This window comes from Osmerus mordax, chromosome 19, assembly GCF_038355195.1.
Source record: "Osmerus mordax isolate fOsmMor3 chromosome 19, fOsmMor3.pri, whole genome shotgun sequence".
Lineage (NCBI taxonomy): Eukaryota > Metazoa > Chordata > Actinopteri > Osmeriformes > Osmeridae > Osmerus > Osmerus mordax.
The window spans coordinates 8,361,386-8,376,517 of NC_090068.1; the positions used below are offsets into that span (position 1 = coordinate 8,361,386).

General features: G+C 42.3%; 3 protein-coding genes across 3 annotated transcripts; 1 reads left to right on the forward strand and 2 right to left on the reverse strand.

Moving 5' to 3' along the window:
• The first annotated feature begins 2,309 nt into the window (after positions 1-2,309).
• Positions 2,310-4,317, forward strand: LOC136963553 (protein FAM3B-like). Its single transcript, XM_067257702.1, has 8 exons — positions 2,310-2,340; positions 2,696-2,851; positions 2,945-3,074; positions 3,166-3,218; positions 3,356-3,406; positions 3,592-3,679; positions 3,955-4,087; positions 4,234-4,317. Exons 1-8 carry the CDS (start codon positions 2,310-2,312, stop codon positions 4,315-4,317), a joined length of 726 nt encoding a protein of 241 aa, XP_067113803.1.
• Positions 4,318-4,442: 125 nt separating this feature from the next.
• tmprss2 (transmembrane serine protease 2) lies at positions 4,443-9,991 on the reverse strand. The gene is made up of 15 exons (XM_067257307.1): positions 9,942-9,991; positions 9,155-9,358; positions 8,857-8,888; positions 8,377-8,578; positions 8,136-8,231; positions 7,766-7,882; positions 7,501-7,630; positions 7,081-7,188; positions 6,903-6,946; positions 6,430-6,598; positions 5,835-6,007; positions 5,540-5,635; positions 5,088-5,230; positions 4,690-4,842; positions 4,443-4,581 (listed from the first exon to the last, which is right to left on the reverse strand). The coding sequence occupies exons 3-15, from the start codon at positions 8,869-8,871 to the stop codon at positions 4,573-4,575; spliced, it is 1,455 nt and encodes a 484-aa protein (XP_067113408.1). The 5' UTR covers positions 8,872-8,888; positions 9,155-9,358; positions 9,942-9,991; the 3' UTR covers positions 4,443-4,572.
• Positions 9,992-10,567: 576 nt separating this feature from the next.
• On the reverse strand, positions 10,568-14,892 carry acat1 (acetyl-CoA acetyltransferase 1). The gene is made up of 12 exons (XM_067257308.1): positions 14,756-14,892; positions 14,046-14,093; positions 13,807-13,924; positions 13,498-13,593; positions 13,292-13,392; positions 12,894-13,037; positions 12,654-12,804; positions 12,479-12,574; positions 12,168-12,281; positions 11,773-11,837; positions 11,402-11,559; positions 10,568-10,963 (listed from the first exon to the last, which is right to left on the reverse strand). The coding sequence occupies exons 1-12, from the start codon at positions 14,804-14,806 to the stop codon at positions 10,843-10,845; spliced, it is 1,263 nt and encodes a 420-aa protein (XP_067113409.1). The 5' UTR covers positions 14,807-14,892; the 3' UTR covers positions 10,568-10,842.
• Between the last annotated feature and the right edge of the window lie 240 nt (positions 14,893-15,132).

Genomic DNA, 15,132 nt, shown 5'->3' on the forward strand with positions numbered 1-15,132 from the left:
ATGTATGAAAAGGGCTAGCATTGGCTGTGTGTACACTGCTTCGCTTTTGCTTTAAATCACACCTTGAAAGAGGTGCAGAGAACAGTGACATCTCAGAAAAGACCTTTCATACAGATGTCTGAAAGATGCTACAGTATCAATGAGGGCAATGGGTAACTCTTCATAATTATACACTATATGGTAGCAATAAACTTGAGAAGTCATGAAAGCATTCCTAGATAATTAAATGCAATCAATTGTAAGTTAACCATTGCTTAATATTTTGCGGACTATTGATAACTCAACAAAATGTGCTGATTGTTAGTTTACAGCAAATGCTTGCCGCTTACCAAGGAAAGTTATAACAAAGTGTTACAGCAAATACAAACAGTGAAGTGCAACAGAAATGTAAACGATAAACATAGATGTTCTTGTCCCCAGTCTGTGTAGAAGGATACCAAATGAAGTCCTTATATGAAGTCGTATACTATTGCTGAGAATTGCGGGAACGTTGTCTCCCTTCTGACCTTTGGTCTGTTTACATTGTTTAAGACCACGGCAAACAACCCTAGGTGCGGCTGACCATGCTGCACCCCTGGCTCAATACTGGTTGATCTACAAAACCAGTAAGAGTGCTGATGTTCACCACAAGCACATGATTCTGGCGTGTCGTAAAGACTCACACTGCTCCGAGACTCTATGAGGCTTGACGCGTGACATCGACCTCACGAAAGCAGAACGGGAGAGAAAAAAATAAACCCATAACTGCCCAGTAACAGGCCGCTCTTTCCTCATTGGCTGTGGAGGAATGTACGTTGGATCGTAGCCTTTGGACTAAATGACACATGCAGTTTTGATCTATACACACACAGGCAGGCTTACAGTAATGTGCACAACCACACACACATACACACACATACACACATATACACACACAGACACAACCAGAGACACATACACACACACTCGCACAGTGCTGGTGAGAAGCAGGAATCATAGTCAGTTTCATAACCGCCAACACTTTCAGCTCTATCAGAATATGATAATAATGATAGAGGAGTCATGAACATCTATATTCTGTAAGGTTGATAGGTTTCCATTCACATAACTCAAATATTGTTTTGCTTAATCTCCTGCAATTATAAACCATTTTCAAAAAGCCCAAATCAGAAAGAGTGAAGATAATGAAAGGAAAGTTGTTATCATTTTTCTTTACTGTAACATCATTCTGCAGTTCCAATACCAGTGGATTTACTCTGGTCACATTGTAACCAAACAACGTGATGGTTCTGAGTCACGCTGAGCCGCTTCCTGTGGCTGATCACGCTCCTGTGTGGTCAGTGGGGGGGCCCAATAGTTCTGTACTGAAACATGCCATACAAACCCTGCTCCTACATATTCTAAATGTACCGCGGGCCCCTTCTAGCACGCCAGCACTGCCACTCGTGTACGCGGAGAGCTCATTTAGCGGCCGTTGAGCGTTTGTTTGTCGACACACCAGGGTTCCCTTGCCTTCCCACGCCTCGTTGAGTCGTTTGAGAGGCAACGGAAAAAGCAAATAGATGAGAGGCGGTCCCCCGGTTGGGATGATGCGACAAGGGCCCTCGTGGTAAACGGGCATCTATTCAAATGAGTGGCTAATTGCAGCATCTGTTAACCCATTGAAGAGGTGTCAGTGCAGTGCCATGGGTCTGTTAATTGGTACAAACAGGTAGCAGATGCAGGCTCAGGGCCTGAGCATCTGCCAATTAGCAAGCCAACCTCTGTGAGCAGTGATTAGGCAACCATGCTGATGGAGAGAAGAGAAGAGGAGCGGAGAGGGAAAATTGTGGCCATGGAAGAAAGGGAGAGGGATAAAGTATCGGTGTGCGTGCATGTGTCGTACTCTCTCAATAATAGCTACGGAAAAAAAACAGTAAATATATAGATCCTTCCAATGTACCTGAAGTTGTGAGTATTGAGCACACTTACACCAAGAGACAGGTAAATAAATAGGATCCGTGTTCTTTTTGTTAGGGATGCATAAAATGCTTTTGTTTTGCAAATGTTAGAGCACCCCCCTCAGGTAAAGTTGAGTAATGCACAACCGTCTGTATCCAAACTGTATTCTTTATCATGAAATGTACAGTATTAAATTAAACTGAATGCCACTTTCTTGCAGAGCATTTAGGAATATGTTATCATGTTCAATACTTTTAAACAAAGTATTGTTTATTCAACTGTTTGTTTTGACCCATTGCACCTGTCCTGCAGGGCGAAATGTTTTATGGCCCTCTGTTATCATGGGTAAAGAGTAAGGAAGCACAGTACAGTAACCTTACAAGGGAGCCATGGCAGCCTGCACTTCTCGTCATTTGTGGAGTAAGTTGTACGGTAACACTACGCTAAAACTTCTTACTACGGTAAGAATTACTGAATGATTGGAAGAAGATAAAAGACTTTTACCTTATTGGGTATTGGAAAGGAGGGAAATGAGAGTACCACAGGAAAGGTTGTGAAATCACAATATGTGATTTCAAATGAAAGCAAGCACCAGCCCCCCAAAAAAGGCATGTGGACTTGTATTTGTTGGACAGTGTTGTTTAATGTGAAGTTTACATTAATGTGTGTGTGTGTATGTTTGTGTGTGTATGTTTGTGTGTTCTATGTATGTGTGCGGGTACGTACGTACGTGTGTGAACGTGTGTGCGTGTGTGTGTGTGGGGGGAGGTTACAGATTTCCTAAGAACAGCAGGGTTTCTTTTTTGCTGTGTTTTCGCCTGGTACTTCGGAAGATCAGCTTTTGATTTCGGCTGTGAATGGTCTAACAACCGGTTCATCTCTGCATCCGTGGCTAGACTCCACAGAGAGACAAGACCTCAACAGAAACCAGGTAAGACCAGGACTCTCTTTGAAATTCTTCACATTTAATTTCGACCTCTTAATTAAACTGCATAGCAGAAATGTGTAATTGCTCTGTTTAAAGCTGGAGTTCCTGTGCCAGGGAGACAGAAGTGCAACCGTTGGTCCAAGTGTCCACCTGGGAAGTTTGCCTTCCAGATACTTAGTGGTGGAGGGATTCAAAAACAGCCCAAAATCTGTTTCGAGAATGCAATGTCAGTGTTGAGTAATGACTTAAAAGAAACAGTTGGCCTTCCTCCAAACCAAAATGTTAAGTCTTTAAAGTGATCTTTATTGTTTCCCTAGGATTATTGATGGACATAATGCTGGTAGAGGGATCAACATTGCAGCAGTTGATGGTAACGAATCACTTTGTTATCTGTACAAATGGCAACTTTTTTCAACTATTTCCTCATGTCCTGTGAACATTGTGGACACTTTGCAGAAACACCTTGATGTGGCCCCTCCTAATTTTGATTTTTTTTTGTCCACACAGCATCCTCAGGAGAGAAGATAGACAGTGCTTCTTTCAACATGTGGCAAGGAGGTACTGCTACAACACTATGCTATATCAGCCACAAACACAAACAATATGTTTGGTTGTCAAAACTTTTACTATCTCTGTTTATAGATGTCTGATTTAGTAATAGAGTTACTCATTACTGGGTCCCAACCTACTAACTCCTTCACATTACTTTCTCACATGGCTGTCGATTTTTTGTTTTCTTGTAGATAACTCTGGGGCATTGATCAACTTCCTCCACAAGATTTCTAATGGCTCTTTTATATTGATGGCAACTTATGATGAGGGAAGCACCAAGTATGTTTACCATCTCCATGACAAACTGGTGTAGTTAGAGACTTATATACACTCTTTTTAATCAAGGTTGTTTGTTTCTCCCATGAAAAACCATCCAGTTTTACATTAAAATACTTTGTATACCATATTATGAAATACTTATATAACACAGTTAAATATTAGGCCTGTGCTAAGTTAGCCTAATGCTAACTTTGTATTGCTTAATTCATTAATGTGTTACATTACCAACAACATTATCTGCAAGCTTTTCTCAAAGACCCTTTATTTCCACACAGGCTGAAGCCAGAAGCAAAGAAGGAAATAGAAAGCCTAGGAAGCACTATCATTGGAAAAATTGGCTTTCGTTCCAGCTGGGTCTTCTTGGGGTCTAAAGGATTCACAATTCCTGAAGACATTAATAAAGAAAAGGTAAAGGCTACTGTACATTAATATGTAGATTTGTTATTTCTTTTTCCTTTCGACACCTGAAAATGCAGGATAAAGTACTACTGTATCACTGGTGATAATATCCTACTGGGCCCACAGAATGTACACATTTGTTGTTGGTTTCACAGATACTCTACAGTAACAGCAAGACTAACAGATACAAAGGCTGGCCAGCAGAAGTACAGATTGATGGATGTGTTGGGCACATTTAAAAATATTGTTGTCAATTCATGTTTTTGTTGTTTTACTGAATGAGAATTATTTTGAATTAGAATGAGACACACGCTCACGCTCATCAAACTACTTTTGGCAGCATACAACTTTTATAAATACTTTGTAATTTCATGAGGGTCATCAAATAAGTCAAATAATATACAGTATCTTTATCAAACATGGACAAAATACACTATCCCTGAAAAATTCAAGTCAACAGGCACTGGAATGTTCCATGTTCATTGGCATCTCCATTAGTTGTTCTGTAAAGATAGATTTAGAACTAATTAAACAAACATACTGCAAAGTAATGTACTTAATGTAACTGTCTGATATTTTCTATTACAATTTTCTTTTATATAACGTTTTACCTTTAGTTGTGTATATGTCCAATCAAGAAAATCGGGCACATTTCCATAAATTCCTGGCTTGTTCCTAAGTGCACACCCTATTCCCCAGCTAGTGTCCCCAACCAGCCACCATCGAACATCGTCCTTGACGACAAGAGGTCCTCCACTGTCCCCCTGCAGCACACAACACAAATTATTATTCTTATAACTCTAAATATTATTACAGAAATATAGCTCATTTGTGTGTGTGTGTGTGTGTGTGTGTATATATATAGGTGTGTGTATATATAGGTGTGTGTGTGTGTGTGTGTGTGTGTGTGTGTGTGTGTGTGTGTGTGTGTGTGTGTGTGTGTGTGTGTGTGTGTGTGTGTGTGTGTGTGTGTGTGTATAGGTGTGTGTGTGTGTGTGTCTTATCTGACCTGACATGAGTCCACCCCTCCTGCCAGTTTTCCAGCACAGATCATGGAACTGGTAACCTGTCCACCATACACCTCCGGCCTGTTACAGGTATCGGTCCTGTATATAGTCACCTGGGCCTGCATCAGGTTGTTGGAGGCTGACTCTGGAGTTGAAAACCAATATCATTATTGTTTCATTATATACTTTCATATTATGATAGCTGGATATAATGGTGAGTATTATATAGGATGGTTGTTCAAGTAACCAATCCCTGTTGTCACTGCTCTGTCACAGCATTCAGAATGTACATGATGTCTGATCCTTGTATGCTCTTGATTAGTCTAACCCACGAAATTGACACCAGCAAATCAGCCCCAAAAGAGCCCATTTATTTTAAGGTAATTTTGTTGTAGTTTGCCCAAGTCTAATCAAAGTGGTTGGAAGAATGAGTGATGTATGCATTCTGGTGTACCTCCACTCCTCAAAGACCCCCATCCAGAGATCCAGGCTTGTCGTTCAGGAGTCAAGTCCAACCCAACGTTGGGCAAACAAACTGGTCTCACCGTATCTAACACATAAGAAAGGACATGGAGTTGGACTACTCAACCTTTGGATCAATTTGAAGAGTGTTGAACTTGTGTATTTATTTTATATATAAAAAAATAAAAATCCACAATTCAAATACAATACGCTTTAAGTTATTACTGTGTCTGTGTATATGTCTATAGATGAATACGTATGAACTTTTGAAGTAGGCAAGTGCTTACCAGACATTACCAGAGGCCTGGAGAGTTTCATCAGAGCAACATCATTGTCATTGGTGTTTTGGTCATACTTTTCATGAACAATGATACGATTGACTGAATTGCCAGTAGCAGGGTACATCTCAAACAAGGTCAAATAGCCAGCGTACACTGTCCAAAGACCAGGACTCGAAAACCTACCAATGATATGAAGGAAGGAGTACATAACAATGTGAGACCAATAATGATAAACGTCATGATAAATCCAACTTCAACCAACCAAAATATATAGCATCATGTCCAATAATCAGGGTTGACCCTCAGAGAGCAATCCAAGACAACTACGTTTGGGTAACCCCCCTCCAAGAAAGGATTTACATTTAGTCATTTAGCAGACGCTCTTATCCAGAGCGACTTACAGTAAGTACAGGGACATTCCCCCGAGGCAAGTAGGGTGAAGTGCCTTGCCCAAGGACACAACGTCATTTTGCACAGCCGGGAAAACGAACTGGCAACCTTCTGATTAATAGCCCGATTCCCTAACCGCCCAGCCATCTGACTCCGGGGATTCATCCCATACAGGAGCAGACGGAAGGCCCAGTAACAAAGTCAAACTCACTTCTCCACACAGTGAGCTGCTGTGAGGATCCACTCCGAGCTGATAATGGAGCCCCCACACAGGTGCTGGTCCTGGACCTGCAGGCTGACCTGCCATGGCCAGGCACCCCTAGCTGCTACCTCCCCCCCAACGATGCGGGTCCTGGGGGCCGCGGTGCTCTGCCCACAGTCTGGAGACACACAAACAATCATTACCAAACGCAACCAAATGGCACAGGTCTGTCATTTAAATCTGACCTCTAGCAGAAAAACATTGTATTCCTCCATCTGCTACAGGGTACACAGGGTCGTGTGTTGAGGAATGGGCTCTGCTGCTCTTCTCTCAAGCTCTGAGCTTTCCACCACAAAACAAAACCTTGTTTAAAGGATAGCTAGCTAATTCCCCATTAATATCACCGTAGGGAGTGTGTACTATGCTCCTAACCTCATGTGTCATGTAACAGGATGTGAGACAGCAGTACTGTAATAACTCACCTATGCACCGTAGACTGACTGCTCTGTTGGCTTGGCAGAAATTACTGGAAGAAGAAACATCTTAGTGAGGGTTTAATTTGCCTGTACAGAACGTTCTGATCCTGTATATGAGTCCCTCACTATGCAGTAGGAATATCTATAGAAAAAGGACTTTGACTGAGAAAAGTAATCAACTTACGTGCTTAGTTGTGCCTGTACATAAGGGCCCAGGTAAGAACTAGGATTCAATGTCAGATAGCCGTTATAGGAGGCAGAGCTTACTGAGGTAGAATTGACGTAACTCTTCCTGAAGAGACAAACAGGTACATGGTCAGCACACGCCAGAAAACTGGTACACATTATTTAGACACTATACACTTTCTATATCTTATATATATAATAGAAACTCTGTTGTTACACATTATATATCAGCACAGTGTGTGATCTGTCATGGAGTTCACTCCCTCTCATGTTGTCATCATTTCACCAAGGGTTACCTTTCGATCTAGATCATTTACTTGTGTGATCATGCAGTCACTTGGCCTTTGGACATGTGTGTATCTTGAACAAAGTAATGCTGCCACACCTAAACACAATGTTTCTCAAAAGGCTGACTCACTTCTTGTACCCAATCTGCTGGCATGTAGTTTCACCGTATTGGTCATTCCAGAAGTCATGGCACACAGGCTTCCATGTTTGGCTTTCTGACGAGTACCCCTGCAGCAGGAAGTTTGTTCCATGGAGGCGAACTGGGGAGCACAGATTGATGTAGGAAAAATAATTCATAATTTTAATCTTATTCACAGTCAATGATATCTGGTGTACATATGGCATATGGCCAGACAGGGATCAACAAGAGTGCGATGCTAGAAAAGGATTCTTACAGCATTTCGATTCATCTTCTTCATTTGGGCAGTCCTTCACACCGTCACACCACTGGGAGGCACTGAGACACTTGCCGTTGTTCCCACAGGACTTTCCCAGCAGACACTGGTACCACACTGGGAGAGAAAACACAGGAGACACGGCCTTGACATCCCTACTCTGAACTCCTCCGCGTCAGATGGTCACACACGTTATATGGTGCTTCACATCCGTGTTCAAAGTCAATTCATGAATCGTCCTTTTGGTGTGTTTGAGAAAAGGTTGTTCTCCAGAGGACATCCTTGAGTTAGATGACACCCGTCAGTAGGAATGTGATACAAGTGTATGCTGTGACAGTAAGGTGCTTGGTCATGATTGACAAGTACGTACCGAAGTACCAGATCAGTACTCCTATCACCGCTAGGATAAGCAGGAGGATTAAGACAGTGCACACTGCTGTTTTGCAGCAACTGTTCTTTCGGCCTGCTGAAAGAGATGGAATCAAAACACACTGAGATCTACGTTACACTGGCCCTGAGGTAAACACCTGCCTCTGCCGTATTTCCATTTACTGATTTGTTTATGGCAACATGTCACACTGCCTTGCTTTCGACATTTTGAATTTGCTAACCTTTCCTGGTTTGTTGGGGAGGTTGGACCGGAGTCATGGTTTGGTGTGTGTTGATGGGCTGTGGTGGGTACATTGGAACAGCGGAGGAGTGGTAGCTGGTCTTTCCAGTTGGAGGAGCAAATGGAGGGGGTCTCCCCTCCCCACTTTGAAACCCATAATTGATGTACTGTGGGCCATTTGTGGGCCCAGGCTGAGGACCAGGCTGTGGACAAATATTGTGGATACATAGGGAATCTTCAAACGTAAAAGTACACACTGAGTTGAAGTTATGTTCCAGTTCATCATTATGTATACACGGTATTAGTGTATAGGACAGGCTTAGGATTGGATAAACGTATACTGTACTGTAAAATGTTCTTAACTTTCAGTTGGAGAAAACGTCTAACGTCATTCGAACACTGGTGCTCCGGAACCTACGTTTATTTTCTTGTTCATGAACAACAGTTGAAAACTTACACTAGATTGTAAAATGAGATTTACCTGATAATATGCCATGTTGACAGTTCTTGTTTCTATTCAAAACATGACAAACAAGGAAATGTAAAGTAGAGCAAATAAAAAATATTAATATAAATTCAATTCAATTCTAAGTAGTACACCATTTCATTGTTTGATGGTTACCAAGACACCGTGTTTACTCCGCACACTTAAGTAAGAAATTAGTCTTTGATTTGATCATTCCTCTCATCCTCATGAACCGTGATAAAGTTACTAATAAGTTACTAATAAGTTAAACAATCATATTAATAAAGGTATAAAAAAATCTAAGAATCAATACCTCACAACAAATGTTCCTTTCCAGCCTTTGCTTGATATCCTTTTTCTCTGTCTTCTCTCTCTAACTCAGTCCAGTCTTCCACTGTGTCAGGTAATCAACAGCCATGACCACACCTTCCCTGTGTGTGCATACGCTGACCACTCAGGCTGTTCAAGTATTCCAGCCACTAGAAAGGTTGTGTTCTTTTTCTAATGATGAAATGAACTTCACAGGAAGAGCCATGTGATAAGGAAGCTATTGTACTACATGAAGAAGTTGTGGCAGGTCTTCACAATGGTTTCACTGAACTGTACAGTCGTTACAGATAGGTTAGTTTCACTGGCTTTAATATTTGTGAACACTTTTATGACGTGGTTTATGACATGATAGGAAAGGCAGTGTCACTATAAACTAATTGATAGAGTAAATGCAATGTTGTGCATTATAAAATATTATGCATTATAAACAGGACACTAAAGTTAAAGTTGAACTCAAACTAAAACATTGCCTTTTTGGTTCATTTGTCAGTAAAGTGGCACATAAAAAAAGTTCCCACTTAGTTTCTCATGGCATGAAAACAATGACACAGTTTAGTCCTGAAGCTGCTACTCACCGAGTATCCATTACCATGGATACCATGGAATCAGGAAACAACTGGAATTACACTTTTGCTTTCTTGTGGTGACACTACTGCCTTCTTGCCTCAATTGAACAACCATTAAAAAACACAAACATATGTGTTCTCAGCAGGTGTCCCAGGGTTGGCTCAATGTTATCAACACAGAAAAGGAATGTTTCAGATTCTTACCGGCATAGGGGAAGGTCTTCTCTTTCTGCCAATACGAACATTTTCTGATGTGTTAATCAATAACCAGGTGAATCATCATGGCCCATTTCTTCACAGTCACAATGGACGTTTGAAATGTCTGTAAACAAAACTGAGACCATGGGCCTTTGTCGCAGTTGCAAAACTCTGTCAATAGTTAACTTTACGCACGCCATGTTCTCTGGCGGAGAAAGAGGGTCAAAAATATAAAGGCACAGGAACACTTGACTGTTCGTTTGGATGGTATTTAATTCAAGTGAGTCATTATTCATTTATTTTTAGAAGCACACTTTCCCACATTCCGATCCACTCCCATTCCAATCAATGTCAGTCAGATGGTTGAAGAAAAAAAACGGCTGTTTTCACACCCTCCTGTGGCCCAAATGTATAACAGGGAGGAAAACCTGCAATGACAAGTATCCAACCTGCTCACAAGGCCTTAGTAGATTTACAATACTCTAACGGGATAGTTTTACCATTTGCATGTTTACATAGTATACCACTATATATAGGTAATGTTAAGTGATACTTTAAGCAATGGGATTCCTCTTTTATCAGTAGTAAGCCAAAACATCTCATATCACAACACAAAAATACATACATCCATGTTAGTTTCATAAAAACTATTTATTCATCTTTCAAGTCCAAAAGTACAACAGCAACCAGAAGTTATTTGCACACAGGAGTGTCTCAAACATGGAGTCATAATAATATCTGTTTGCATACAGTCATCTAGCCACAGTCACCTTTCAGGTACAGAGTTTGCTTCAGATAAATGACAAAGTGCTTGGAGTATTGTCATCTCAACCAAGTCCATCCATGAAACAGCTGTTCTACAGGCAGTCCTGATGAGGAGGCAGGAGTAGGTGGAGCGTGAGGTTCCCTACAGCTTCTGGATAAGGATGGAGGAGGCTCCACCCCCACCGTTGCAGATCCCGGCGAGGCCGTACTGGCCGGCCTCCAGGTGGTGCACCATGTGACCCACAATTCTTGTCCCTGACATCCTGTGGGGGGGGGGAAATAAACAAAAGGTTGTCACATTCGTTTCAAACACATTACATTTACATTTAGTCATTTAGCAGACGCTCTGATCCAGAGCGACTTACAGTAAGTACAGGGACCCCGAGGCAAGTAGGGTGAAGTGCCTTGCCCAAGAACACAACATCATTTGACACGGCCGGGGGGAATCGAACTGGCAACCTTCAGATTACTAGCCCGATTCCCTAACCGCTCAGCCACCTGACTAAAACACGTATGTGTCTCTTCTTTTAAACAACAAAGGACCATCTGTATTCTTAATGAAGGCATACATTTTACAATGCATACTGTATTCACACTTTTTCACCTATGAAGTGGGTTGCCATGTATGCCAATTTATTATTAGTATAAAATCTGTGTCAACAGACTAACATCTGTTGGAGGTTCGAGTTGGGTCTGCTTACCCAATAGGGTGTCCCAGAGACACAGCCCCTCCATTGACGTTGACCTTGGCGGGGTCGATGTCCAGCATCTTGATGTTGGCCAGGACCACCACGCTGAAGGCCTCGTTGATCTCCCACATGGTGATGTCCTCCTTCTTAACTCCACCTGCTTCCAGCACCTGTAAGGACCACATACAGCTCATGAAGAGTGGCAGTGCCATTTCCACCTCTGACGCACAGCAGGACTTTCATATCGCTGCTGTGCACTTCCCCTTGCTGCTGTTCCTAATGGTGATATCCTATTAGCTCTGGGAGATGCCGCGAGGGCTGTTTCAGAACAGAGTTGTTCTCTTGGAGGGATCATCGGTGAATTGGACCATGCTCCAACTTACCTTGGGTACAGCAAATGCAGGAGCAATAGGGAAGTCGATAGGGGCAACGGCAGCATCAGCAAATGCTAGGGATAGGAGAACAGAACAGCTACTTAGGGTCTACACTTTAAGTAAACGAAACAATCCTGCAACTACACAAACCAGGTCAGTCTGACCCTGAATGCGGCTCATCAGTTTAACCTTAACGGTAGTAGAGAATTAAGGTCCAAGTTCATTTTGAGACCCAGGAAAAGCCATTGTCCCAAGTGTCTATTCTTTACAAACACCCTGTGCCACAGCATTCTTGTAACCTCAGTCTGGGTTGTGTTGCGCATGTATTTAAGTGGATATATATATATGTGTGTGTGTGTGCGTGTGTGTGAGTGTGTGTGTGTGTGTATTTCTAAGAGCCTTACAGACGATCCTGGCCAGTGGAGTGACGTTGAGTCTCTTTACTGCGTCTGCAGTCATGAGTACCAGAGCAGCCGCACCGTCATTCAGCGTGCTGGCATTGGCTGCAGTTACTGTGCCTGGAATGACAACGACCAATCAGAATGAACCTGTGAATCTCCGCACAGAGAAAGCCCTGTCTTCAATACACACATCAACTGAGGTTTACGTCTCGGGGCCTTATGCCAATAGTACCTTTATTTGTGTTGTTCTCATCACTTAATATTCTCTTCAACGTGCAAAGCACCGATTCAGGGATGTTTTTCTCCATATTTACCGTTCTCTTTCTGGAACACAGCCCTCAGCTTGGCGACTTTGCTGAAGTCCACGCGCCTCCACTCCTCATCCTCTGACACAACAACGTCCGGCTTGCCTGTTGGTGAACAGGTGGTACGTGCTTCTAACCACAGGGATTCCAACCAGGGAAAAAAGATAGAACTATCCGTGTTTACCTCTCTGGGGGATGCTGACGGGTACAATCTCTCTGGCGAGCACCCCAGCTTCCCACGCTGCTTTGCTGCGGGTGTAGGAGCTGATGGCATAGGCGTCCTGCTCCTCCCGGGTGATCTGGCTGTTCTTGGCTGTGTTTTCGGCACAGTTTCCCTACAGCAAACGAACAGAATGGTACTGTTTCTTCATAGACCGGTGGACCTATTTCTCCACTACACCGCCACACAAAGACAGAGCAGTACCATGTGGAACTTGTTGTAGACATCGGTGAGGCCGTCCTTCACAATGATGTCCTCCACCTTCAAGCCTCCGTAGGATGGGGTGTCTCTCCCCATCACGTAAGGGACGTTTGACATGCTTTCCATACCGCCGGCCACCATCACATCCTGACACCCAGGATACAGCACAGATCCAGTTAGTCAAATAATTTCATCATCTTCTATCAGACACAATTTGACATTAGATAAATGTAGGGGTAACAGAAAGGGAAAGGGTTAAACAAACAAGTGCAATTGGCCAGTTTCGATTCTGTTCACCACAACCATAATCTGATATGTTAGTTAGGAAAAGTGATTGTGAGTAAAAAAAATAAAAACTTCAGGTTTCTGATCTCTGTATTAGATTTGTATTTGTACGTTACCTGGTGTCCACACATGAGACTTTGAGCAGCCAGCATGACAGACTTCATCCCTGAGGCACAGACTTTGTTGATGGTTGTTGCTGGAGTGGAGAGGCTTAACCCTGGAAGGCCAAATTGTGCATAGGACCGGTTACAGTATCAGTGACACAGAGCAAGTGTAAGCGGTTATCTGTGTGCGAGTGTGTGGAAGGTTTCTCTGATTTGACCTGCTCCCAGTAAGGCTTGTCTGGTGGGGGCTTGTCCCTCCCCTGCCTGCAATACATTGCCCATGTACACTTCCTTCACCTCCTCTGCTGGTATACCTAAACACAGACAGCATCCCATCAGGTCCCTGCACACACCTAGCTTCATCAAGCATGAAGATGAACCATCCTACTTAGGTTAGATTTGCAGCATTTGTAGTTATGCCATTGTAAAAGGGCATAACTACAACTGTCAGTGAATCATTTACAGAATTTCAACAATCAGATTCATTTCAAATAATTCTGCTTTCTTTGTTTCAGTTCCGTTCCTACCTGCTTTTTCGACAGCTCCTTTGATGGCAATGGAGCCCAGCTTGGTGGCAGCTACTGCTGACAGGCTTCCTCTGAAGGACCCCATTGGGGTGCGGACCGCACTAACGATGAACACTTCCTGTGATGGAGCATCAAGGTTTGTATACTATTCATTTGCTTTTTGTCAAGGTAACCACCAGTTCAACAAAACTATACAAAACAATGGGACTTCATTATCTCTATTGCTGTTGTAGACTTACATTTAGTGAAGGGCGAGATGAGTAGGTCCTTGAAAGGTACTTTTGAGTCTGTAAGGGCAGAGGGTATTAGACCGTGTTTGATAACATAACGGCACGCTCAAGCAGTGTTGGAAATATGCAAAATCAAGGTAGCTATGTGCATTAAATGAGGGCATTTTGTGCATTAACATTTGTTTAGAGTTTTGACTTAACATTAAACTAAACTCATATGCTGTTGATGTTCTTACATTTGACTAAAGATAGCTGTAATGTAGCAGGGTTGACTCTACTTACACAACATGAATAGACACATTGCTTTTAATTAAGATCATTTCAAAACCTGCGATGGCATGATATTATTTTTCCTGGCAGTTTACGATACCCTTAATATGATTAGAAAAATATCGATTTTGATCAACAAAAAATCTAAAATGTCTCTTTAAGTGGAATCTAGCTGGCTAGGTAGCTAGCTAAACCTTAGCTGTTTGTAATGCTATGTTAAAGTAAAAAATATTTCAAACTGGCTGTAAACCCTAGACGTAGGGTCAAGGCAATACAATTATGACAGCTAAGGTCTTCACAATGGGTTTTGTCAGTCAAAACAATAGACTAGATCTACGCAGCCTAGTATTTGTACTTATACATAGCATGTTGTTGGTATAGTATCGTTAAAGAGACCAGAGCTTTCTTCCCTGTAAACTGACCCCAATTAGATCACCCAATGCACTTACCAGGTGCTTGCAAAACTGAGTCCGCATGGTTAAAAGTCCACTTGATGACATAATATTATACTGAAAAACTGTTCCTAATGGTAGGAGCTGTTTCACCTTCAGCAGTGCAGTGGAGGGCCAAACCAACCAACCAATCAAAGTAAGAGGTGTCTCCTCTACGTAACTAGCTATGTATTGTGGTCCCTGTAGTTTAATCGTCACTCGCGACTTCCACAAATCACCCACAAATGTCATATTATTTCACAGAGTAAGTCCTATATACCACTCCTTTTTTCATGCATGAACGGAATTATTGTTTTTTATTTTATATCCAAAGCCATTCCTTTGACACTATATCTGGACAAAATGTCAGCCTTCTGGACACTGGCAGTTCATTT